The 26,799-nt window shown below is 38.5% G+C and overlaps 1 protein-coding gene across 1 annotated transcript in view; it reads left to right on the top strand.

The window, feature by feature from the left end:
• The window catches only part of LOC145985950 (amidophosphoribosyltransferase-like), a 50,694-nt gene that overhangs the window by 22,866 nt on the left and 1,029 nt on the right, over positions 1 to 26,799 (top strand). The window contains exons 2-9 of the mRNA XM_083120091.1: positions 15,689 to 15,828; positions 16,166 to 16,287; positions 18,832 to 18,980; positions 20,854 to 21,106; positions 22,225 to 22,467; positions 23,072 to 23,199; positions 23,971 to 24,192; positions 24,474 to 24,594. Coding sequence (XP_082976217.1) covers positions 15,698 to 15,828; positions 16,166 to 16,287; positions 18,832 to 18,980; positions 20,854 to 21,106; positions 22,225 to 22,467; positions 23,072 to 23,199; positions 23,971 to 24,192; positions 24,474 to 24,594 — 1,369 coding nt within the window. The 5' untranslated portion in view covers positions 15,689 to 15,697. The remainder of the gene's footprint in view (positions 1 to 15,688; positions 15,829 to 16,165; positions 16,288 to 18,831; positions 18,981 to 20,853; positions 21,107 to 22,224; positions 22,468 to 23,071; positions 23,200 to 23,970; positions 24,193 to 24,473; positions 24,595 to 26,799) is intronic.

The following is a 26,799-nucleotide window of genomic DNA, read 5'->3' as shown; positions in this document are numbered from 1 at the left end:
AAGGGTAATTATTTCTTTGATTTATGCACCTACTTTGCATAGGAGATATTTACTTAATATGGTTGAGTGAAAAAGAAAAAGAACACATCTCCATCCCATTGCGTAATGAAACATGTTGTCCAAGTGACGGAAGAGCTGAAGATTTCCTCGAGCGTCCAGCGGGGTCAGGCTACCAGTAAACTATGACGTCAAAGATGCTACAGGTCAAGTGATAACTCTTCGAGTAAGAAAGGAAGGGGAGTACAATTACAATCGGAGCAATCGGATGGTGGTGTTTCTCTTCGGCGTGCGTATGTGCAGCTGACAGACTTCTCGGGTGATAAAGATTGCGTCATGGCCATCAAAGATCTTGACAGGAATGGAAGGAAAAACGGCAGAAAAAAAATGCTCCAAGAGGTGTGTTGCAGCTGTTCTCGTTTGACCCAAGAATAAAAGTTCAATTAGCACACTAAAATACACCAATGGTTTTTATTATTATGGAAACACATTCTTGACATCTTACAAAGGAACATCAGTATTCAGCTGTGAAATAATATTGCCCGCATTCTTTGTAGATGCTGGATGGACGTTTACACTACGATATGAAATATGTTTTTATTTCATTCGTTTCACGGATAATGATGCATAAATGAGCTGTGCCAACAGGGTCGTCATTAGGAAACACGAGACCCTCTGTGAACTCATTCACGATGTCTTCATTGTAAAAAGTTAAAATAAGACACCTTTCATTTCTCGTAAAACTACACAGAAATCAAGATTATTATTATTATTACTGTTTAAAGTGATGCAGCAGCTCCGCCCCAAACGCACGCATAGGGTTTCCCGCGAACCAGCGACGAAGTTTCTGAATGACTTTTTGCTATATAAAAAAAATCGTTTTCCCGTTCGGAAGACACAATGGGCTCTTATGGGCGATGCTTTTCTTATGGGAAATACGAGCGCGCTGTTGTGAAATTTCTGGATTTACAAATTTAGCTTAAGTAAAATCGGTACCTGCAGTTTTGCAGGAAATTTTGTAGAGAATACGATGGTGAACACAAAAAACTGGTAACTTGCTTACATAATTTTAGATAAATTAAAAACGCAAATTTTCTGTGAAAACACAATTTTTACATTGTTTTCATTCCTAACGTTGAAACATGGCGTAAATTGAAGCATTCATTATTAAAAAAAATTGACACTGTTTTTAATTGTCATAGGTGATGGTGGTACTCAGAATTTATCGATACTTTAAAGCATATTTGCATTAAAAAATATTCCAATAAAGTATGTGGAGATTTTTTTATATTCGTGCAGTAGAAAATGTCGTCGCTGGCCATTTTTTGTTCTGTAGTTCCAAGTAAAAACTTCCAGCGACAAAGTTGTGGCGAAAATAATGAAATTATTTTTTATAACCACTCAAAGGTTCCCAGAAATATTACTTCCATGCATTTGGAGTTTCTTTTTAACCCGAACCGCGCGCGAAGTAAGGAGGCGTTGTCTGGCCATCTTGAGCTGGCTCACCGCAGCATTCCGGCTAATCACCACCAAGTTTTCGAGTTATTTTATTTCCATTCAGTAAAAATATGAACTTCATGCAGTTTGTTATAATACAATTGAAATGACTTAAATTTAATAATTGACAATTATTTCCAATGCTGCTGTTGTGAGCAACATTAGTGCTGTCGCAAATACACGTTCTTTTTTTTACATTACTGTCGACATTAATACTGAAATGAAGATCACCTTTCAGTTTCCAACTTACACATAAATTCATAGACATCATATTAACCTTTGAAAGGCTTTGCAACACGTGACAAAATAAGGGGCTTCAAGATAGAAATATGACATGCCTTGCTTGAGTCATTCACGTCTTATCAGTTCACGTGGGCCATAACTCATTTGTTTGTTTGGGTTGCAACTTGAATCTAACCCATGTGCCAGGTTCCCCTTACTTGAGTGAGTGAATGATTTGGTCTGTTTAGCCTTTTTCCCTGTCTCGAAAAAGTGTTTTCAGTTGTGTGAGCTCTCAGTGATTTTTACTTTTTAAGTGATTTCTAAAGTGTCATTTTATGCGTGCATTACACTCGCGTGTGTAGCGATCGCAATGGATCATTGTAAAAATGGTAACTGTAACGATCACAGTATAATATTAATAATTACATATTATCATTATATATACACAAAATATGTAACACCTTCATTGGGAAGGAAGGTCATAATTTCCCGGCGACATGAGCTAGCGCTGTATTGGCAACACTGTGCGGTTTCTCCATAAGCGCCGTTGTGTCTTCTGAACGTGAAAACGACTTTAGTTGAGGTCTTGTTCCAAGGCTGCGTGGCGAAGTGGTTAGCACAGCGTGCTACGACGACAAGGGTCCCGGCCTGAGCATGGAAGTGGGTGTTCTTTGTGAGTGTCTGTTCATCAATTTTATCATGTCATCACTCATCCTCGTAGTCGCGATTTGCCAAAAGAGGCAGAAAAGAGACTTAAATAACAAAAATCAAATCGAAGATTCAGCGCTCATAAAATCCTATCTTGTCCCTTGCGAATGTAGCCATACACTCTACAAGGCTGCGCCGGGGCTGTTGAAAATGTGTTCGAAAAGTTACATTATAAATACCATACGAAAAATTAGTAATAATGGTAGAAGTTCATGAATTATCAAGTTTATTTGTTTATTGTGTATAGATTGGATGAACAACTGAATCTTCCTTTTGCATTCATAACTGTAGACAATTTACACTGTATGTAAGTTTACGACAAACTGTGTATGAAGGTATCTTTTTCCTACTAATGGTCATCTCCGAGGAAGGAAGTTGATTCGCCATTTCAGATGAGAGACCCACATATGAAGTTGCTCGGGCCCCTCAAAGTGAGTCCCTGATTATTATCGCAGACATCGTCTTAGGAAACAATGCTGGGAACCCACAGATTAAAAATAAATACTCCCTCTGTCCCATAATTATTGTCCGGTACACCTTTGTTTGTTGTCCCATAATAATTGTCCGATATTCAAACTGTGACATTGGTGTATACAGAAGAAAAAAATGAAACATGGGAATGAGTCATACAACTTTATAACTCGAGGATCAGTACAAATTGGCCGATCAAGTATCCAAAAGAACCTAAATAAAAAGTAATCAATCCAGGATCAATACAAAGTGACCAAGAAGTTCGACAAAATAAAACATCAAAACGAAAGATATTGTTGGTCCAGGAAGATTGTCATCCCCTCAACGAGCTAGATCTAGTGCTGCAGTGCTGCTCTAGCCTCGTCGTAAATGTTTCGAGGACACTCCAAGCGAGATGGCAGGACGTTTCGTCGGTTCAAGTGTGCTTTTTGCATATGGGGAATCCTGTAGTTGTCCCTTTGGAGGCGCATAATTTCAATGAGACAGGACTGCAAAGTGAAAAACTTGTCGCGTGTCAGATCATAGAAAGATTTTTCAACTGCGGCGATCAACTCATCAATAGTTTGTGGAGCTGCCTGATGCTGGAGAGACTGAATTGCCCGGAAGTACCCCAGATCTAAAACATTCATGTCCGGACTGTTTGGCGGTTGGCATAGGAGATCCAAAGTGATTCCACTGGTCGCTGCAGCATCCATCCAGGCGCGGTCATTGGGAACGATATGCGGACGCGCATTGTCCTGCTGAACGGACACCTGGATTCTCCCTGCGCGCAGTCCACGAGGCCATTGTGCATCTATTGCTGGGATTAACTTGTTGATGAGCATGTCCCGGTAAACATCTTTGGTAACAGTTAATGGTTTGGTGACCATTCTTCACTACCCCAGCCGTACTGTTTTCAAAGGAAAAATCGTACATTGCTTGTCGTTTACTGTCCGTGAGGTTCTTGCTACCCCTGTCGCTTCCTATCATGGGTTGTGTGTTCATGGCTGTTCTTCTCACACGTACTCACTGAAGGAGTGCTCTACTAATGATTTGCAGCGTGCCTTGCTAGACCGATTGCCATACAGTGCCACACCGGTGTGTTGCAACCCAACGCCGCCTTTTGGTAATCGTCTGGGCGGTATTTCTTGCTCGTTGCGATAAGGTCACGTTGTTCCTCTTCACAATCTTGAAGACTGATGTACTGTGTCTCTCCTCATCCATGTGCTTTCCATCTGCCTCTTCGTCTGCAATTCCTGTACTACCATTTTGGCATACCGGACTATAATTATGGGACAGAGGGAGTAATAAATACCGAGTCGTGAAGTTATTTGTGGTGGCCGTTAACTCTTAAGAAGGGTTAACTCGAGCTAACTATGTGTCTTCCAAGTTCACCGACAATAAAGGCGATTTGTGCCTCTCCCGTGGCGCAGTGGTAGCGTCGTCGCCTTGTAATCAAGGTGTTCCGGGTTCAATTCCCGGTGGAGGTACATAGTGGTTCGGATCCCACTTTAAACTGTAGGTCCAGTCCCGATTAGTCTTACTGTGCCCAAAGTGGACTTAAAACACCAACTCAATCAATCAATGAAGGTGATTTTTCTATCAACTCAATCAATAAATAAAAGGCGGTTTTTTTTCTATCAACTGAATCAATCAATCAATAAAGGCAACTCAATCAATAAATGTGATTTTTCTATCAACTCAATCAATCAATCAATAAAGGTGATTTTTCTATCAACTCAATCAATAAATAAATGTGATTTTTCTATCAACTCAATCAATCAATAAAGGCAATTTTTCTGTCAACTCAATCAATCAATAAAGGCGATTTTTCTATCAATCAATCAAATCAATAAAGGCGATTTTTCTATCAACTCAATCAATCAATAAAGGCGATTTTGCTATCAATCAATCAAATCAATAAAGGCGATTTTTCTATCAACTCAATCAATCAATAAAGGCGATTTTTCTATCAGAGTGCTCGCCTCAAGGAATTACCAGTTTGAATTGTGTCAATGTTTATCCACAACATTTGGTTCTTAAATCCAGTTTTTCCACACAAACGACACTTGAATTTCTGGGAGTATACAAAATTTCATATTGAACATTTCACCCCTCCCTGCATTGCGAGGGAGACGAACCCCAGTCAGACCGAAATGAGTCAAGAGAGTCAACCTGGTGTCACCCACCTCTTACAAGAAAGGAAAGGGTGAATGTTGCTTTTGGCAGTAATTTTCGGTTGTAACATGTGTTCCGACGATAGTGATTACTGCCACACCAGTTTTAAGCAATCCTATTGGCTGACATGACGTCATTGGTGACGCGAGGTTAGGTTAGGCTGAGTTAGATAAGAAGAAAGTGTTGTGGTACTAATTCCGTTACGGACAGCTAATAGCGGCGATTGGCCAAAGCTTAGAAGGGGGGGGGGGGCAAGGACTATTTACTTTCTCTTAGTAGACAAGGCTTAGCATTAAGAGGCCATAGTTCAGGAGCAAAAAGTGTGGGCAACTGCCAGTTTGGGTTTCAAAATTTTGTGCGGAATCAAAGGAAATGCCACTTGGAGAATGCCACTTGCCAGTTCACAGTTCGACAAGATTATAAGAAAGATTAGCCTATGGATTTTCTTTCTGTCACTCCTTTTAGGAACTAGCTAATGACCAAAGTAGGCAATTCTAGGCAATAAAACTTGCATATATGGTTTGTTATCAGTGGCGCAGGAAAGGGGGGTACAGGGGTACATTGTACCACCCCAAATTTTTGAAGGGGGTACTTTACCCAGGCCTCAGCGAAATTTTTCGATTTACACTAGATAAAATGAGTTTTTTGGCTTGTGTGTGTGAAATAAAATATTGTAATTATAATTTAAAGAGAGATATAATTATCGAGGAAAAGCGGATAATGTTCTAGAACCCTGAGGGATAACCCTGTTATTGATAATATTGTATGTAAACTTTTCTTTCTCTTTCGGTGTTGCCGCAACAAACTTGAGCATTATTTAAAGATTTGTTAGCATTTGGAAGTTCAACAACAAAGCGATTCGTTGTATTACTAATTCTCTGAAAAGCTAGAGAGGGAACGTTCTTGAGTAAGAGGTGGAGTCGAACTACAAAACATTTTATGTGCGGAACATTCCATAATATAATATGGATATAAATACGCGGATTCAATTTCAGGGTTGGTCTGTACAACAGAATCATTCAATAATACTTCAGGAGTAAGTGATCAGTCAGTGTCGAGTGACAGTTTTATAAGATGTAGAGATTGGGGGGGGGGGAGAACTAGTGACACATTTTGCTGGAAAGTGCTGAAGTCTACCACTATTACAAGTTCGGGTCCAAAGCTGAAGACATTGCCGACAGTGTAGTGCTAGTTTCGGGTCATGAGCCGAATGATCGAAGGTCTCTAAAGTAAATATTTCAGCAGTAATGAGCATTGGAGCATAATTTTTTTTTTTGAAAAAAGGAAATAAGCTGCACAGATCGACTGAAAATCTAAGTTTTGAGTGTCGATTTATTAGTGACCGGACCAAGTTTCCTGTATGCAGTCCGAGAGTTTCGTGGGTTAAAAAAGGACTTTTAAGTCAACTGTTTTGGAAAAACACTCAAACACTACCTACCACAAAGGGGCAGCCATGAAGGCCGAAAATTTTATGAATGTCCAGAAGAGAAAGCAAGAAGATGTTGCATATGTGGAATGTAGAGGGAAAAGCATGCTCGACCATGACTCGAAAACCAGGGTCTCTGGCATATACCGTGCCATTCTTTGTTCTACCAAGTGAGCTACCGAGTCACCAATGGCTTAACTTGATCTTTTGCTGTTGCTGTAGAGCACTGGCACGGTATGCCTGGTGGAGCCTGCATTTTCCGCTAAAATTTCTGCATGGCACATCTCTTGTGTATGCCCAACCGTAAGATGTTGCCTGTTTAATTAACAAGCACAGAAAAAGGAGATAGAATAAAACTAAGGGACATTCCCACCGGTTGACAAGATATTTTTCTTCTGTGGTCAACACGAGCTGCCGTGAGATTGACCCACCAGGTTTCACACCGAAGCTACAAGCTATACGTGTCGGTTGAGGATTTCCCAAATCGAACACAGGCTTGTGCAGCCTGTCGTAACGACGTGTGTGTGCCTTCGGTCTGAATTCTTCCTAAATCTTGAAGATCCAAGTCACAAGGATGGAAAATCAGGATTTTTGTAAAGGTTACGTTTCGAAGGCTGGCGACAACACTACAAAGGATCATATCCAAACCTGGGAGAACACATTCGAATGGGCCCCTGTGGCTGAGTGGTTAGCACATCGCACTGCGACGCCAAGGGTCCCGGGTTCGAATCACGCTCGGGCATGGTTGTTTCTGAATGACCATTCAGCAATTTCATCACTCATCCCCATCTTCGTAAATTAGCCAAGAGGCACAAAACGCGAAGTAAAATAAAATAAATCAAATCAAATCAAAACATTCGAATGGATTGTCCATTGCATAACAGCTTCGTGAAACGGACACATACACATACTGAGATCGTTTCGACACAAACACAACAGAGGAGTCGAGTGATAAAAAATATCCAGATATCACGTTCTGAAAGAAAAAAAACAGCAGCTTAAACAGTGGCAGATTTAGGAGACAGTTGCTCTCCATTTTTGGTCCCGTACTATGGCTCTTTAATGCTAACCTTTGTCTACCAAGAGAAAGTAAACTTTTCTTGCCCACTCCCCCCCCCCTCCGTTTTGGAACTGAATCGCCACCATCGACCTTAAACCTTGCGAGGTTCTATCTATACCCCTGTAAAAAAAAATATGTTTAGCCCCCCCCCGAAAAGAATTTCTGGATACGTGCCTGACTGTACCCCCCTAAATCCGTAAATCGAGTTGTACCCCCTGTACCCCCCCCCCCTTTGGTAATTTGACAGCAGACGCAAGGTGCTACTGTTAAAAGAACCTATTTTAAATTCACCCAATAAAAAAGTGAATATTTTTATAACTTATAAGCATTTATCTTCCTTACCACAGAAATTCAAAACCATTGTAAACTGATTCTACTACATTGTGCTTGCTACTAGTTAGGTCATTGACCTAGGTTCTTAGATAAATCTTTAAGAAGATGAAAATTGTTTAAAATGTGTGTGGAACGATGGAATCAGATTTGCTCTCAGAAAATCACGCTGCATACGCAGGGATGTCGTTAAGGGGGACCTGGGGGGGGCACTGCCCCCCCCCCGAAACGTTCAACTGGCCCCGGCAAACTGTTCTACATTTGCTGAAAATTTTACTTTCATGACAAATATTGCAAAATAGTTTTTCAGTATTTTTTCTTTCAGTTAGAAACACTGTTCTTAATTTGAGTGACACGAACCCAAAACCACATTTCTTTCTCGTTTTCCTGGTTCTAGCCATAGTGGATGTCAGTGTAGGAACCTTTTCTCGGAATTTTGAGGGAGCTGTCTTTCCACCCCTAGCAGTCGCAGGCCAACAACAGGCAGGGTTGGGCGTTGAGTGTTGCCGTTGAGTCCAAACAATGTTTTGAGCTTGAGTAGATTAAAGAACGACCGCTTGTACAGCGGTAAACGACATATATGCAAACAGTTACAACTGGTACGTACACGCTACACGCTAAATAAGTATAATGGTGGCAGGATGCCTCATATCTCCAGGTAAGTAGTATTATTCGCACCAAATATCTATTCTACTATTGAAACAGTCTAAAACACGCAACGTGTTAAAAGTAATTATCTTCACAAACTGTACGATTTCTCGAGTCGCATATTTTTCCCTATATCGTGAAGACCGATTTTGAGAATCGTCCTTAACAAACGATGCCTCCCCGATTGCGCAGTGATAGCGTTGTTGCCTTGTAATCGAGGGGTCCCGTGTTCGAAACATGAGTGGAGGTACACAGTGGTCCGGATCTTACTTTAAACTGTAGGTCCAGTCCCGATTAGCCTTACTGTGCATAAAATGGATTTAAAATGGGGTGACGTGGGGTCAGCACGTCGACCCCCCAACAGTTATAGGGGATATCCGTAAAGAATAATTATATTCTTGTGGTAAGGAGTAGTTGTCATTTAACAAATTTTATTGATTTATTCCATCAGCATTATTTAAAATGTAGTGCCATACTGAACTTACCAACTTATCAAAGGCACATTGATTGCTAAATGAGGCATTTTCCTTGTGTTGCAGAGCAGGTTAGTTTTTGGAGTATTGCAATGTTTTATACAGTCCGTTCGAAGAATTTTTAGAATATTGGTGTTTTGTCAAAGGGACCACTCCCGTATAAATATCTGTGGATGTTTTACAAGTTTCATCGTATTTAAGAAGGTAATTTTTCCGGTGCAACTTTCCTCCGTACAACATGTCTTTTGCCACTCAAGCTGAAGAGCCGATTCATAGGTGCAACGACCTTGGCAGAAAGAAACTCTGATTGGCACCATGTTGACAAAAGACTCAATAAGTCCCGCAACCTATACCGCGTTTGTTACAACCTGTCCCCTTTCCCGCGCTAGGGAGCGCTCGACAGTTTCGGTGCCAATGAGAAAGAGGAAAAAATCGTCTGCTGGGCAGCGAGGAGCGAATGGAAGCCAGAAGAGAGGCGCTTACGTAGACGCTGTTGCGACGTTGCGTATTTTAATTGGCTGCCTGGCTTTGACTTTCCCCAGCACCGAGAAAAGCCAGGGAGCAACTAGCGCGGGAACCGGGACAGGTTGTAACAAACGCGGTATACAGAACTCGAAGCGCTCGGATCCTGCGGTGACATACACTGGTTGAACACAAACGGATGCATTGGTAGGAAATGCAGTGATTTTATGGGCCGTCCCTTTCTGGGAAGTCGGGGACCTTTTGAAAACACACTTTCCCTTCATGCACACCAGGGGGCCTAAGCCAGGTCACCCCCTTCCCACAAAATCTTCTCTTCATCTGGCTCTGGTTATCGGCCGCGCCGAAACGCACTGCAGGTAGCTAGGACTTTCTGGGTTAATTACTTTATGGTTCAGAATGGACATTTCAAATTGCAAGAGACAAAATTATACTGTTTGTCCCTTATCTGGCGGGAGATGAATGACAAAAATGTCGCGGTTCCTTCAGGTTTCCACACTCAACCCTTGTGCTCATAACCTGCAATGAAGGGAAAGGCCATAATAAGCCCTTGTAATATACCGACTTTATATCCTTCTGCTTCTTTTTGCCCTACTGTGTTGATTGGTCGACAATTGATGGCTGTCAGCTAGTTCGAAGAAGAGTTTGATCCGAGAAGTGGTTTTATAGTTAGCTTCTGTAAACGTGAGATTCCGGTAGGATCACGGAGTGCTTGAGATCTCATTTTCATGCATTGCGAGTGAAATTTCGGTTGATTTGGTTCATTTTACTTTGCTCTTCTGCCACATTTGGCTAATTGCGAAGATGTGGATGAGTGATGATATGATTAAATTGATCAATGGACACTCACAAACACGCATGCTCAGTCCGGAATTCGAACCCGGCACACCTGGCATCGTAGCACGACGTGCTAACCACTCCGCCACGGGGGTAGGCGAAGTGAAATTTCGAGTGTGAAGCTGCCAGCTTCTTTTCCTATTGAAAACATTGAAGTAGGATCGATTGATCGACGAAGGGTTTGACTCCCAGGGCGGTTGATCTCACATGTGATGAAGAATAAGTCACATTTCAATTAAGGAAGGAAACGAGGTATGTAGTCAACTTTATATAGTAGCGTGCATGCTCTAGAAATAATGTTTCAAAATTCTGCATATTTTGTGATTTTTCTTAATTTAGCCTTCACTTGGGTTGTCAAAGGTACATCTACCTATAACTTCTATGTGTTTTATTGGGTTCCGTTGCAGGACCGGAACCTTTCTTCTCGATTGATCCGGAAAATATTCCTGCACCGAATTTTAATTGATCCGTGAAAAAAGGTTCTTGGACAGTGTTTAAATTCAGCCGCAAAACAAGGTTCCTGGACCGTATTTAAATTTTACCAAAAAAAAGAGTTCCTGCACCGTATTTAAATTCATACGAAAAAAAAGGTTCCTGGGCCGAATTGAGGCCTAGAACCCATTTACACTCGCTGATTTTCTCTCCCGGATGTGAAATGAATTTATTTACAATACCTGGACCATTAACAACCCTGGGATTGTTAAAGATTAGGGAACGCATACATTCTTATTTGTTCTAAAGGATTCCGTTATAGGACCGGAACCTTTTCTCTCGCACAATCTAAATTCGTACCAAGTTGCGAATTGTTTCATTTCAATGTGGAACGTTGACCCTATTTAAACTGATCCGGAAAAAAATGTTTGTTGACCGTATTCAAATTCTTCAGGAAATAAGGACCCATTTATGCTTGCTGATTTTCTCTCCTGGATGGGAATTGAATTTATTTAATATTCCTGGACCTTTAACAACTCTGGCCTCCACCCTCAAATGCAGACGCTGTGGCTGCTGCTTAGGCTGGAAAGTTCACTACACATACAAATAAAATTAACCCAGAGTTATATAGCGAATAATAGTTACTTCCATAATAATCATGAAATATGGAGAGCCAAATTACTTATCAAGCATTTTCTGTTATTTGTCTATTCTAGTGGGAGCGAAAATCTTTTGCCCTTGCTGGTGAACTCGGTTCCTGCAAATTCAAGACGGCATTTTCGGGCCGACAACTCCGTGATGGAGTGGTTAACAGGTTACGCTACGAAGCAGAATGTCCCGTGTTCGAATTCCGGCCTGAGAATGTGTCTTCTTTGTGATGGTCCTTTCATGAAGTTAATCTTAACTCATACTAATCTTCACGATTAGCCAAAAAGTGTCAGAAAAGTGACGTAAAATGAAACAAGTCAATCAATACTTTCTATTTCGTTATTTTACGCCGCTTTTCTACCTCTTGGGTTAAATGCGACGATGAGATTGAATGATGATCCGAAGGAATAGCGATGCGAGACATGATACAACCACACCTGTCCAAGGTCCGAACCTTGGACCTCTGGTTTAGTAGTACGTCATGCTATGCTTCGGGAGTGGAATCCTTTGAATGAAAAACTATAAAAGTAGGGTGAAAGAAAACAACTGTAGTGTGCAAAAAAGCCATGTTTAGGTCCTCTAAAGAAAACTACAGTTATTTAGTAAAATTAATTTTTAAGGGCAAAGCCTCCGAAGTGTTTTTCCATTCGGTGACGCGTGATCATCACATCGAGTCCCATCTAGCTTTGAGAGTGGAATTCACTTACATATTGATTTCAAGTAGCTTCCCAATTGTCCTCACGATTTTAGGCCATCACAGAAATTTTGGAATTCCTACCAGGGATCGAACCTTGAAAGACTAGAGCGCAATAATTTGAGCGCGCGGGAATTTTGTTGTTTCTATTGCCATCATATATTCAGTTTTGCACGCGCAAAGAGGATTACTTTTTAAAAATTAGAGGTGTGCATAAAATTTCAAGTCATCATTCTCCAATGTGTACAGTGCGACGCCACAAAAGACTCGTGCATGTCCCATAGAATTGTGGTTAAGGGTGTCGCCTTGCACTAAAAGCCGCCGGATTCGATTCTGGTATAAACAATATACATGGGATGCCTATCTTGAATTCATTACACAAACATTTCATTTTCGCACCGTTGTCGTACTTGTGCACCTGATTCCAGCACTTTTTTATATCTAAACTGACGGAAGAGGGTTTTCTCTACTTCTCAATTTTCTTCGAGCAAATTTACAAATCTAAGGAGTAAGGACTAATGACATTGTTCTTGGTGTCTCAAAAATCTGACATAAGAGAAAATACATGGATTTTTGAAGACTGTCTAGATGCCATTAAGTTAATAAGTTCATTCTGCATTTAGATTCCCAAATAGTGACCGTGGATTTCGCGAGTCTATATCCGTAAATTTATATATATATATGTATATACATACCCAAATACACATACTGTACATATACTTATGTAGGCCTATATGGTATATTAATAGTTTGTTAGTTTTTAATGGTTTGATAGAAAAAAATCTTAAGTTTTGGGCCCCCGAACTGATCAACCTAGCTACGTCCCTGTGCATACGAATGCTCCTTTGCGTATGGGGGGTACACTTTTCTAAAGAAGTGGTCGCGTCGATTCGAAGATAAAATACAAATCTTCATCAGAAGAGTGTATGACTGACCCCATTTTCTTTTGAATATTGAAAATGGAATTTTCCGAAACGTAATACTTACACAAACGAGACGAGACACGACAGACGAACTTGGGGGGTACAATGCACTCCTGTACCTCACCCATATTTTTCATAACTTTGTAAGAGGGTGTTTGGAAAGTTATACTTAAACTTATATATTAAGAGATTTTTTATAAAATAGAGTTCAGTTCAGAGTAACCTACCTGAGCATGAAGTGAATCTAGAATACAAACAAGAACGAGAAGGACGGACCTCACCACACAGGAGATGAGATGAAGCTGTGACAGTTTTCGACTCATCGGATTGCGATATTATTCCTAGGTGAAATGAAATTTTTCCTAGACATTTAAACAGGGTGGAATCTGCGATTTTATCAGAGGGGGACTTATTTTACCTATGTATTAGGTATACTTATAATTGGACATTAATTGCTTAAAATCTGATTTTGATATCGAATGCAACACAAACACAACGCCATTTTAAGTTAAACACTTAAAGTCAAACTGTAAGAAAATTTCATTAGTCAGATGAATGCACGAGATAAATGAGACTCACTGCAGGTTCTATTGGTAGATTTTGGGTTGGATTCGCTAGGTCTTTGGAGTGATAGGAATGTTTGATAGATTTATTTGGTTTATTTTACTTCGCATTTCTGCCACTTTTAGCTAATCGCGAAGATGAGGATGAGTGATAATATGATGGAATTGATGGACACTCACAAATAACACCCCATGCCCAGGCCGGGTTTCGAACCTGGGACCTCTGGTTCATAGCACACTATGCTAACCCTTCTGCCACGGAGACCGGCGAGGCGGGAATGTTTTTTGGATTTTCTTTGTAGATTCAAAAATCTTTGAAGCGCATGCTTTTGTTTACATTTACGTTCACTTTTTCACATAAACAAGAAATTTACATGTAACCTTAAAACACACGCATGTATCTGCATTTAATACTATTCCATATGAAAATAAACCTTGGCCGGCTCTTCATATTGTCCACCAAAAAAAAAAAAAACTTTTGAGCGTATGGCTTTCCTTGCTTCCTCTGAGATCTGAAGAATTTAGATTTTGTATATGTAATGATAGTACTTTCAGTGCTTGAAGAGTGTCATTAGCTAAATATATAACAAATAAATGCTTTGTCAAATGTTTCACAAATATTTCGAAGATAGACTTCATCGGGAACCATCTCAACGCAGTTTTTTTCTTTTTTAATACAACGCCCTATAGATGTCTGAGAAAATACCAAATAGGCTACATGGCTTCTAAAAGGCATTGGATGTGGTATACATTTGCCATAAATTGTTTAAAGATATTTTTATGCGTAGCTATGGGACTTTAAAATTAGAATGAACTGATCTGAATTGGAACTCTATAAGTATGATAAACGGATTCAGTGGGTGGAAGATGATTATTCTTGGTTGGGGTGGCTCAAGATCCTCCTCAGCACCTTTAATCTCAACCTGCATTAAAATGAAAAGATGTATCTTTGTTCGCAATTTTCACATTTCGAACTCCTGATTTTCCATTCCGTTAAATCCAAATAAGCCCAGAAAGAGGTCCAGAGCTTTATATGTTTCCCAATTGTTATCAGGTTTTAAAATCTGTTTAAAAAAATGTAAGAAAAACAAAAGAAAAATATATTTATGCAAATTTTGCATTAAATAACAGGACATTCGCGTGTGCTGTTCTAAAATAGAATGTTTCCCATGGCTTCACATTATACCTAGGTATCATGGACGTATTTGGAGGGGGTCCAAGGGGTCCAGACCCACCCCTTGAAAGACTTATCATGTAGTGAAAGTAAATAATCAAAATATAATTGTGTAGCATTAAATATATAATCGATGGCTATTTCAGCTCAACTTATTGGAAAGCAATGAATTTCACTTATACGGTGTTGAAGGGTTCCAAATATTTATGCACAGTACTTATGATGATATCCATAAAATATTGATCAGCAACTTTACTTTTCGTTAATTGGATCTAACCCCTTTTTTGTTATTCAATAAATTTTCAATTATTTTTCTATTTGACATTAAATGCTTACCAAGGCAGTTGTTTTTATGCAAATCTTGGAGATCTTAACTACATGAAAGCTATATAATGAGTACGTGCTGTTATATATCTATTCTTTCACGATCTTTTACCTGTTCATGTAATAATAATTATTCTAATTATTATGTATTATTATTGCAACACTTGGTTTGACCCCCCCCCGAAATGTATTTCTAAATACGTGCAGTAGTGTGTATATAATATATGAGTGTGTGTGTGTGTATATATATGTATATATATATATATATATATATATATATATATATATGTATATATATATATATATATATATATATATATGTGTATATATGGGAGGCTGAATTTTGTACCCCCCTAAATGAAAAACGTTCCTGCGCCACTGTTTGTTATACCCTAAAATGCGTTTCTGTACTGAAAGCCTGTGAATCCAAGTACAGGGAAAAATAGGTATTTAGGGCAATTTCCATGCTCTGCTTGGGGCAGGATCCCAGTTGCTTAACAAAAATGCCCTTATAACTTGTAATAAACCTGAAAAGGGGGGGGGGGTGAGTGTCCCCATTGCCTCCTAGTTAGTTCTGCATGTGTTTGTGTAATTTGATGTCTGATTGGTTATTTTTCATTCCAGAACAAAGACATGGCAACAGGGGAAGAATCTGGACTTACACATGAGTGTGGAGTATTTGGCTGTATTGCATCAGGTGAATGGCCAACCCAAATTGATGTGGCACAGGTGATATGTCTAGGTCTGGTTGCACTTCAACACAGGTAATACTTTCCACTTTGAAATCCGTAAGATCTACAATAAAAAAGAAGAAAAATACATAAAACACATCTAGTTTTTATGTATGTTTAGTGTTCAATTTGATTTCTTCGTAGACCTTAATTCAAAAAACAGCAGTATTCTTATTCATAGCACATTAATCCTTTCTGATATGCTCAAATGTGCCTGGCAGAAAAATTGCATAGAAGTAGTTTTTCAAGACATAGAGAATAATACAGAAAAAATATTATGTATATGTAAGATATTGGTGTGTCACTCCCAATAATTCGAAGGTAATGAGTAATCACACATGCTTATAACACCCATCCTATTTCCTTTCAGAGGGCAGGAAAGTGCCGGCATAGTTACAAGTAAAGGAGAGGACTCAAAAACTTTCCAAGTATGTAAAGGAATGGGGATGGTTGACAATGTCTTCAATAATGATGCAATGAAGAAACTGAAAGGTTAGTATGTTAGATCTGTGTGTGCATCAAATTGAGTTACTCAGTGAAAGATAATGCTTTACAAATTACTTTTCCTCTAAAGGTAACAAGTTAACTGTTACTTTAACAAACAAGTAAATCATTTCTTTAAAAATAATGCATTACTGACATGTTACTGTATCATATAATATACAGATTAGGGTTGAGCCGATACTGATGCTTATGTATCAGTATCAGGAAAGTATCTGTTAAATTATATTATTACAGTGGACTTTTTAAAATTTTCCAACTTGACAAAAGTTTAAATTATCCAAATTTCGAATTAACATTATCATTAAATTATCCAATTAACAATTCTATCTGTTATAACACTATAATTTATTACAGTGGTCAATGTGTCATCTCGTGTGTCTATATTATAGGCAAGATTTACTAAAATGAATCTATTTTAAGTTTGCTAGGCCTAAAATTGAATCACAGTATGTTGATATTTCTCTAATTCTAAATGATACCTCAGAGCCGCAGTAGCTCAGTCCTTAGGACGTCTGACTTCCATGTGAGAGACCTGGGTTCGATCCCCAGCAGAGGAGAACCGGGATTTTTTCCACATGTTGAAGTAGCTATGATGCCCACCCAGCATCGTATAAAGTGGGTACCTGGAGGAAACTGTGGGGGTTAAAGGCAGCCAGGGGTGTGGTGCTGATAGGGTGACCAGACATTCAAAAAAGAGGACAGAGCATAGTGAAAAAGGAGGACAAAGTCATAGAAAAGAGGACACCGCAAAAATATGCCAAATCAATTTGCCATTACTTACAATTTAATCAATATAAAAAAAAATACCAACACTTTGCTCACAGATAATTTTGATGATTTTCTCAATAATTTCCTCCTACCTTTAAGCAATGAAAGCAAACTCCTAATCTAGTATTTAACACATGATAATCATAAGAATATATATAGTTTGAAGCACAGAATGTTACTCTTTTTCCAATTCTTGGATATTAGAATGCAATATCCCATAAGTGAATGCAAATGTAACAAGTAAGCTTCGCTTTAACTTATTTCCAAAAACAGAATTTAAATAGGTAGTTTAGATTGGATCAAGAAATATGATTTTAATGCCAGGAACATTTCTAGCACTCTTTCAACAGCAGGGGAAGTGGCAGCCAGCTTACACTTTACCTCATAATTGAACCTCAAATGAACTGGCCGCCCTCTGTGGCAGAGTGGTTAGCACACCATGCCACAATGCCAGAGGTCCCACGTTCGAATCCCAGCTTTGGCATGGGTGTTCCTTCATGAAAGTCATCATATCATAGCTCATTCTCATCTTCGCGATTAGTCAAAAGTGGCAAAAAAGTAAATTAAAATAAACAATATCAATCAATCAAAAAGGAACTGCTTAGATTATATGTGTTTTGAAAGTCTCAGATTGCAAAGCAAGGAGTTAGAATAATTCGAACTAATGACTAGGGAATAATTCGAACTAATGACTAGGGAATAATTCGAACTAATGACTAGGATTGTGTGGGACAGAACTTTTTTTTGGTTGGGACGGGATTTTTTTTTAAATCCCTTACATTCAGGATGGGAAAAATTCGCTATTTTCAGACAAAGCTGAGAAATTTTCAGCATGGGAAATGTTAAAAATGTCCCGACACTGTGGAAACCATGAATTTTACACGTCAATTTCCCCCCCCCCCCCTGAAATTTCTGAAATGAAAACTAACAATTTCCGAGAAGTGTCAAGACACTTTCAATGCAGAAAACATCAAGAATTAACCACTTTTTAAAATGACCATTTGGAGGTCCCTGACGGCTCGGGATCCTGACTGAAATGATTTCCATACATTTCGGAAAGGGATTTTTATTATTATTATTATTATTATTTTTTTTTTTACCGATGCCGGTACCGACTCTTCAGGATCCGCACACTCCTACTAATGACTCAGTCGGGAAAGTAATAAGTGTTCAGCTCCCAGATGCTAGGTGAGCATTGCTCGAATACTTAATGCACCCCAAGTGATTGTTATGTGTGGAAGCATTCTCTATGCATCACGTTTGCCATGGTCGATGTTATGCTCTTTCCAGAAAAGGAGGACATTTCAAATCATGTCCGGATAAAAGAGGATGTCTGGTCACCCTAGGTGCTGATCACATCACCCCCACCTATGGCCGTGATCAAGAAAGTGTGTGGAGCCCTAACTCCACACCCCCTATACACCTTAATAGTGTGGTGCAAAAACACAGGGGTGCATTTTACTTTTTTTTTTTTACCTCTTTAGGTATTAAATCTTTGTAACAGACCCATCTTGGCCCAATCATGGTAGAACAGTTAATAGCAATGAAAATGTTATTATTTTATTGTATTACATTCTGTTCATGGGACTCGGTGAACATGAATGTAAAATATATTGAAGTGTAGGAAATATTTGTTATCATTAATAGTTCTACCTTTTCAGATTGTTACTAAATTTCTGAAATTATGTACAAAAACCATCCATTACAGCTTTTGATTGTTGCTATATTGTGAAGTGTTCCAAATGAAGAATTTATTTTTTGCAGGTAACCTTGGAATTGGACACACGCGGTACTCAACCTCAGCTGCGTCAGAGGAAGTCAACTGCCAACCGTTTGTAGTTCATACAGAACATGGAGCTTTAGCCGTTGCACATAATGGAGAACTTGTCAATTCGGGTTCACTTCGTAAAATGGTAAGCTGTTGATCAACCGGTAATATTCGCTATATAATCACAGTGCAACTTGACATGAAAAATAACATACTTTGCAAATTTGTTGTACCACATAAAATAATAATGTTGTTTGCCTCGGTAACAGAGGTTTTGGTTACGGTAGGTATTGTGAGGGCAATATGTAAATAACATGAAATGTGTTCTGAATCTGTTAAGATTATTATTGGTTATAAGAAAATATAAATATTAATCCGGCATAGCTCATGTAACCTTTGTGTAACTTATGGCCATAAGTAAATGTTTGTCGGGATCCCTTATCTTTTGTCGTCACTTATGTGGTGCACTTCCTGACACACACTTTTCCTACTTTAGATTGAGGGAGGTGGTTGTGGTGTGTTGTTGGAGGGGATAAAGGGGGCACTGGTCATGGCTCCAGGTCCCGGATTCCTTTAACTTCTTCTAGGTTGGCTGATGTTCCGGGGACATGGTGTGATTTGTTTTTATTGTTCCGTAAACACACGGAAATAGTTCCATTTACACAAGATCAAAACACAGCTCTTCTTACTGCACGGTGCTGTCATCTGTCCACCAATCGCACTTCACCTACTTTGGTGGCTGATGTTTCTGTACGCACATACACCGAATTTTTCCAGACCTTCACACACACACCCTCACTGCTGTCACCTCTATCTCCTTGTGTTCCTCTCCGTCCTCAAAGATGCCAAAACTTCCCCCATGCCCTTGCAATGTTGCCGATTTTTTGTAGCCCTGTCCACTGGCTCTAGCACACACAAATACACACACTCATACACAAAAAAGAATGAAAAATAACAAAAAGAATGCCCTAGCCAGTTTAAGTTGCCTGAGGGGCACGGTTCTCCCCCTCGCCATGCCAAGCAAGGGACTGGGTAAGACTTTGAGGAAAAAAGCAAATCCTACAAACTTCTGAATGATAGAAGAAAACGAAAAGCCAAAAAATGTAATAAAAAAAATGGGTGGCCCTTCAGTATAGATACTTAAATGTATAATTTGAATGGGATTTCAGTTTCTGTCAAAGCATTCTAAAATAAAAAGGTGCTCTTGATTAGTCCTGCACTGAAATCATGTAGCAAAGATGTATTTCTTCATAAGCTACACATATTTTAATATGACACTAAGAAAATTCTTACGTTACGTGCCAGCAACATACTTGTTAAAGACAACACAAAACACATGAACAGCATGATAAAAAACACTTCTTAGAGTTTTTCTAAGCTGTAACACCAGCGGAACTTCAACTGCATTCCCTTTGTCATCTCTCGACCAGCCCTAAAGATGATTTAGAGATGGAATCGAAAGCTTGGAAAAACTTAGTGTTTTTTATCGTGCTGTTCGTGTGTTTTGTGTTGATTTTAACATCTTTAATGTTATTACAATCTCATACTTAAATTTAAGGCAAAATTCTGACAGATTAAACCACATTATACAATATCATTTCATAAGCTCTCGTTCTGCTCTACCAAATGAGATGATAGGATTTTATGTAGCTGCTCAAGACGAGAGAAAATCATTCATTTTCCTGTTGAATTTTTTTAACAAAACATGAATGAAAAGGCAGGGGGGAAAAGGTGCTGAAGCATCAAGGGGGGTAAAAAGGGGTAAACGTGCTAATCTCATGAAAAGGTGCAACAAAGTGTGTTAGTTTTACTTCATTTCATGCCCTAAAATACATGTCTCAAAACGATTGGTATGAAAACAGCTATATTTTTGGAAAGGTGCTGGACCTTAAAATTCATTCCCTAATCATTACTCATCCTCAATGTTGTGATTAGCCAAAAGTTGCAGAAAAGTTATGTAGTTAATATACATTTGATTTTCGATGTTATTTCCAATCCACATTATCCTTTCTCCACAGGTGCTCAGTAGGGGAGTTGGTCTATCAACCCTCTCGGATAGTGAACTGATAACACAAGCTCTCTGCGTGTCTCCCCAAGAAGGGGAAGTTGATGGTCCAAACTGGGTGGCACGAATTCGGAACTTCATGGAGATGGCTCCCCTTTCTTACTCCCTCGTGGTAATGTTTCACGATCGCATTTATGGTGCAAGAGATCGTTATGGCAACAGGCCGCTTTGCATAGGAAAGATAGTTCCCCTGAAGAAGATCCAAGGTAACTTGAGAAGTTGTTTAATTTTTTTTTTTTCATTGTTGCTCTCTCATTTAGCATCATTTATTTGTAGTGCCTATAAGTACTATGGTCTGCAAACTGCAGGTAAACACAACAGCAATTTAAGGCTTACACTTCGTGTAGTTTGGTTGTATGCCTTAAGTGTTGTTAGAAGTTTTAAAAAAATGTGAAACAATTTCCACTTACCTTCTGACCATACCGAAACTATAAAAGATAGATCTAGATGTTCTGTGAAATGTGTTTCCGCCAGACTGAACCTGTAGATTTACAGATTCTGCACAGCATATAATCAACCGATCTTTTCGTATTCAAAATAGAGTATTCAAACTTCGTGGGCATGTAGAGTCATCTCTTAGGAACTGATTGAAATCAATGTTACTATCCTTGAGTGGCATATAGAGAAAAAAATCTGAAGTTGCACAAGTTGTCACTGCCATTGACATTGCTAACCTGTGACTACAGCAATTCCATGGATGTCAAAATTGAGCCTACCAGTAAGTTTCATATTCACAATACCTTATAAAACAGAAATGGTAGAATTACTAACTACCAATGAATCGGGTGAAGAGCATTCATAATTTTGATGATGAAGTATTTAGTTCTGACAGTGAAGATTTAGATGATGCAGGTGGACACTTCTTAAAAGCATAAAACTGATTTAATGTCAGTCTTTTTTTTTTTTTGTGAGAAAAGATGATTTCACAGACATCTGGAGATTGTTTGATCTTCATGCATCATCTAAGGTAAAAATTATATTAAATTAAACTCAATAATTGCAAAGGAATGTGTATTCTTCATCAGCAAAAGGGTTAAAGTAACATTCACAGTTTTTAGTTTAGACCCATTATTTGGGAATAAACTGATGAGAGCCAATTGCATCATACTGTATGTTGTTACGCAGTGATAAAATAAGTTTCAATAGCCCATACTTGTTCCTAAAGTACAATTATTTAATTGAAAGTTGTTAAATTATATTTTCATATTGAATTGATTGATTCTTTGCAATTGTCAATACTGTATGTACTAAATTAAAAAACCCACTTTGATTAGTTGACATGTTTATTTGCAATTGTATTGTATGCATATGAATTCTCTTCCAGATGACAATGAGAGCAATGAAAATGAAGACCAAGACATTGAAGGGTATGTAATTTCCTCAGAATCCTGTGGCTTCCTGTCCATAGGTGCAAAGTTTGTGCGAGAAGTACAGCCAGGAGAGATAGTGGAAATAACAAAGAATCGTATAAAAACAATGTACAGGATGGATAGAGACCCTTTCAAACATCAGGCTTTCTGCATCTTTGAATATGTATATTTTGCAAGGGCAGACAGTGTGTTTGAAGGTAATTATTACATTTGCACCTTGAATTACAGTGATGTCCTTAAAAAAAAGGAAGAATATAAAGCTATTTTTCAATTTTTTTAAAGGAGTTACCACAATAGTAATTAAACAGAATATGGTGCACAAATATTCATAAATAGGTAATTAATATAATCTGGTTTTGTAATGTCTAAATATGTAGTCCCTCTTTCAAGGTGAAAAACTGACTGCAGTAATCTGGTACATATATTTATTAAGAAGGTTAATTAACTAATGATGTTCTTCAAGGAACATTTGGAACTTCATATCGGATTGGTAGAATATTGGTTTATCGCTATTGGTAAATTATATATTGTTACTTTAACAATATCTGCAAAAACTTCACATTACTGCATCAGCCACTTATCCCAACAGGAAGGCCTAGTATTCTAAATCCCTTGTGCAATTATGTGCAGTAAAGAAATGGAAAGGTGTGGAATTATTATTATGCAACTTTCTAGGCAAGAATTTGCTGCTTCCAATCTTTGTCACTATTCCAATAGAAGTGTTAAAATGTTTTTTACTTCAAAATTCTGTAATGTTTGATCGGTATTAGCTATAGGAAAAAAATATTTTTCTGCCTGCAGGACAGATGGTTTATTCTGTAAGAATGCAGTGTGGAAGGATGTTGGCCAAAGAAGCTTATGTTGATGCAGATGTTGTCAGTTCTGTGCCAGAGTCTGGGACAGCAGCAGCACATGGCTATTCCAAACAGGTAACTTAAATAACGAGCAAATTTAACTGTGACATTTTTAGTAAACTCTAATGGACAAGAGAACCTTTAAGTAGAGTTTGCATTTAAAAAACATACTTCCAAATTAGGTTAGCAATTGTTTGGTGGTAACCTCAGTAGCTTCTAGTCTTTGATTTGTGTTTAACTGGCAACTTTGCATTGACAATGATCTAGGTACTGCTAAAACCATTATTTTGACATTTAATCAATATGAAATCATTCTTAGCACTTACACGAGTTATAAAGTAACTTATCAGCAAAACTTCTTTTTAAACTTCTTCTTAACTTTTGGTGACTAAAGCCACCAAGCAATAGTACAAGTCTCCAAGAGAATGGCGATGGCGACAGTGGCTACTAAAGTTAATAAAAATGCTAAAGAGTGAGTACTCTCTTTCAGTCTATTAATCTGCTACCATGTCCTTCATTCCCAAAAATGTAATTTAAATTTTAAATTAATGTTCACTTCACCATGTTAATCTAATTTTTGCAATTTGTCAGCAGAAAAGTTATTTTAAAATAAATTTAATCTTGGAATTTTGAATATCACTGCAAGTTTCATCAGGAATGTTATGTTTGTGTATGTCTATGATTTGCAATTAATTTGTTACCTTGAAGTATTGAATTTTGTGATGGTGCTTTTGGAAACCTAACTTGATCGCCATGTTTACAGGCCTAACCATTGGAATCTCTCCCAACTTGCCATTCTTTTACAGAGATGCGTAAAGTGCAATAACACCTCTTCTTGCATTGCAGTCTGGAATTCCATTTGTGGAAGCCCTGTGCAAGAACAGGTATGTGGGAAGAACATTCATCCAGCCAAGCACTCGCCTGAGGCAGCTAGGAGTGGCAAAGAAGTTTGGAGTCCTTACAGAAAATGTAAAAGGGAAGAAGCTAGTCTTAATAGATGACTCTATTGTGAGAGGAAACACGATGGGGCCCATAATAAGACTACTCAAGGGTGCTGGAGTTAAAGAAGTAAGTATTATTGAACAGGCACATAAGTAGATTTCAATGTTCTTAGTAATATTCTGTAAGCAACAAACACAAGAGCAAATACACACACATTGTCACATTTTCTCTCTCTGTCTCTCTCCCTCCCCCCCTCCCATTTGAAACAGGAATTCCAAAGGGATAGTGAATATTGAGGGGAGGGCAACAGATACTGTGCCCACACAGTTAGCATCTATGATTTAATGAATGCTTCTTATTGGACAATTTTCAAAAAGAATGAACTACAGTGTATTTGTATTTTCCAGGTTCATGTGAGAATTGCTTCTCCGCCTTTGAAATACCCATGTTACATGGGTATCAATATTCCTACACGCGAGGAACTAGTTGCCAACAGGCTGGATTCACTCAAGCTGGCTGAGTATGTAGGTAAGTCAGACATTTCACATTTTCTGGTTGACATCTGATTATAAATTTTGAAATATATCTGCCTTTCATAGTTTGGAAACAGAAACTTTTGCTAAACTTTTAACAATACACATATGTAAAAACACACAAGTAAACTACAGAGTGTAAACCCTTTAATTTTTGTTTCATTTACATGGTTTGCATACTGTACCATTTAATAGGTTCAGAGTTATTACTGTTTGTAAATGTTGACACTTTCAACATCACATGTTCATTGTGGTGTACTCTCTGCAAATAGGCATTACTAGGGGCATGCATATTTCATATTTGACGAAAACACAAAATGTGAAAAAACACATTGTAGTGTCAATTTTTCATGTTTTTAAAGGTGTGAGTTGCGTTATGCTACCATGTTTTGTCACGAAATGAACTAAAAAAATGCAAAATACACTTAAATATGAAATTTATTGTTTATTTAGCAATGTAACACCTTCCCTATATACACCCTCTGCAAAATGACTTCAGACCTCATGTGAAATCTGCCGTAGTAAGCGGTCTATCACTTTGTAGCCTTGTATCTAGTGTTGTTTTGTTTCGAATACTGAATTGTTTCTGCATGAACATATCTGGCAACAGTGTATTACTGCTGATAAGCAAGTTCATTTCATTTCCTTTTGTTAGTTGACACAGGAAGGGTGACTTCCTGCTGTAGTGTGTGTGATGAATTGTTGTGTGTTTTCGTGTGGTGCACTTTGTGTTGGATATTTTCCTACTGTATTTGTGTTGGATATTTGACTAATGTACAGGTGTATTTGTGATATGCCGGGAAAGTACTGCAGTAGTGTGGAAAAAGCCAGCATTATTGCTTGGCGAAGTGAAAACGTCCCAATAAAGATGATATGTAAACAAACAGGTCATGCAAAATCAACCATAATACAGTCCTCTGCCTCCGACTGTCATTCCAAAGCACAAATTCGGTGGTGGGAGGCAAGAAAGACAACCAAATCTACAGACGCTCTACTAATGAGAGAAATAAAGAAAAAACCTCGACTGACAGTGTCAGAACTTAAAGAAATGCACCCGAGTCTGCTGGAAAACGTTAAGTGTTTGCACGATCCAGCACTGTTTACAGAAAGACTTGATTTGCTGCGTCATACTCACCGCCCGCATGAAGAAAGACAATCTTGCTTTTGCAAGGAAATATGCACACTGGACACCAGCACAGTGGAGGAAAGTCATGTTTTCCGATGGAATCTCATTCCAACTGTTCCGAATGGTAGCTGCTAAAGTTCGAAGTCCATCATCTTCAGATCGATAAGACCCAAAGTATATGGTTCCGACCGTTAGGCACTCCCAGTCTGTAATGGTGTGGCAGTGTTTTTCAGGTGAAAAGGGTAGGGAAGGTTTATATTTCTTACCGCAAAACGTGACTATGAACGCAGACCGATATATCAACATTCTTAAGGACCATTTAGTGGATATGCTTTAGATCCACAAGTGTGATCTTTTCATGCATGATAACGCTCCTTGTCACACGGCTAAGAAGGTAAGGAAATGGCTTGAGGAACAACAGATAAAGATGTTAGAGTGGCCTGGGAATAGCCCCGATCTCAACCCAATTGAAAATTTTTGGCATCGTATGAAGCAATTCCTGGGAAAGAATAAGATTCAGAACCTACCCTCCAAACAGAATTGAAGAAAATGTGGTGCATTGACTGGACTTAAATTACTTCCGAAGTCTTAGTGATTGCATGCCCAAGCGCATCCAAATTGTTCTCAAAAGTAAAGCCAACATGACTCTGTAGTAATGTATGCATTTTTTGCTGTATCTAATAGCTTAATAATAGCTTTTCACATGAATTTTCTGTATTTTTTGTGCTTTTGTTATGAGGTCCGAAGTCATTTTGCAGCCACTGTATATATACTAGCTGATTGCCTGGGTATTTATTTATTCCAATCTTCTATTAGACAGGAAAATAATGAATTCTAACTATGTATAGTGTAAAATGAGTTGAACGGCATTGGGAGTGTCACTATTCATCTTAGCGACCCCAAAAACTATGGATTCCACACTAATATCGGTCGTTTTCGATTATTTTTACGTCACCCCTTCCCACCCCCACCCCTAGGGGTGCCAGGGGTGTCTTACCCAGACAGTATTTCTTTCCAGATTGTAAGTGATATGTGTACCAAGTGTGGTTGAAATTGCTTCAGGATAACAATATC

Source organism: Lepisma saccharinum, chromosome 3, assembly GCF_977018435.1.
Source record: "Lepisma saccharinum chromosome 3, izLepSacc3.1, whole genome shotgun sequence".
Lineage (NCBI taxonomy): Eukaryota > Metazoa > Arthropoda > Insecta > Zygentoma > Lepismatidae > Lepisma > Lepisma saccharinum.
This window is presented reverse-complemented; position numbering and strand designations above follow the sequence as displayed.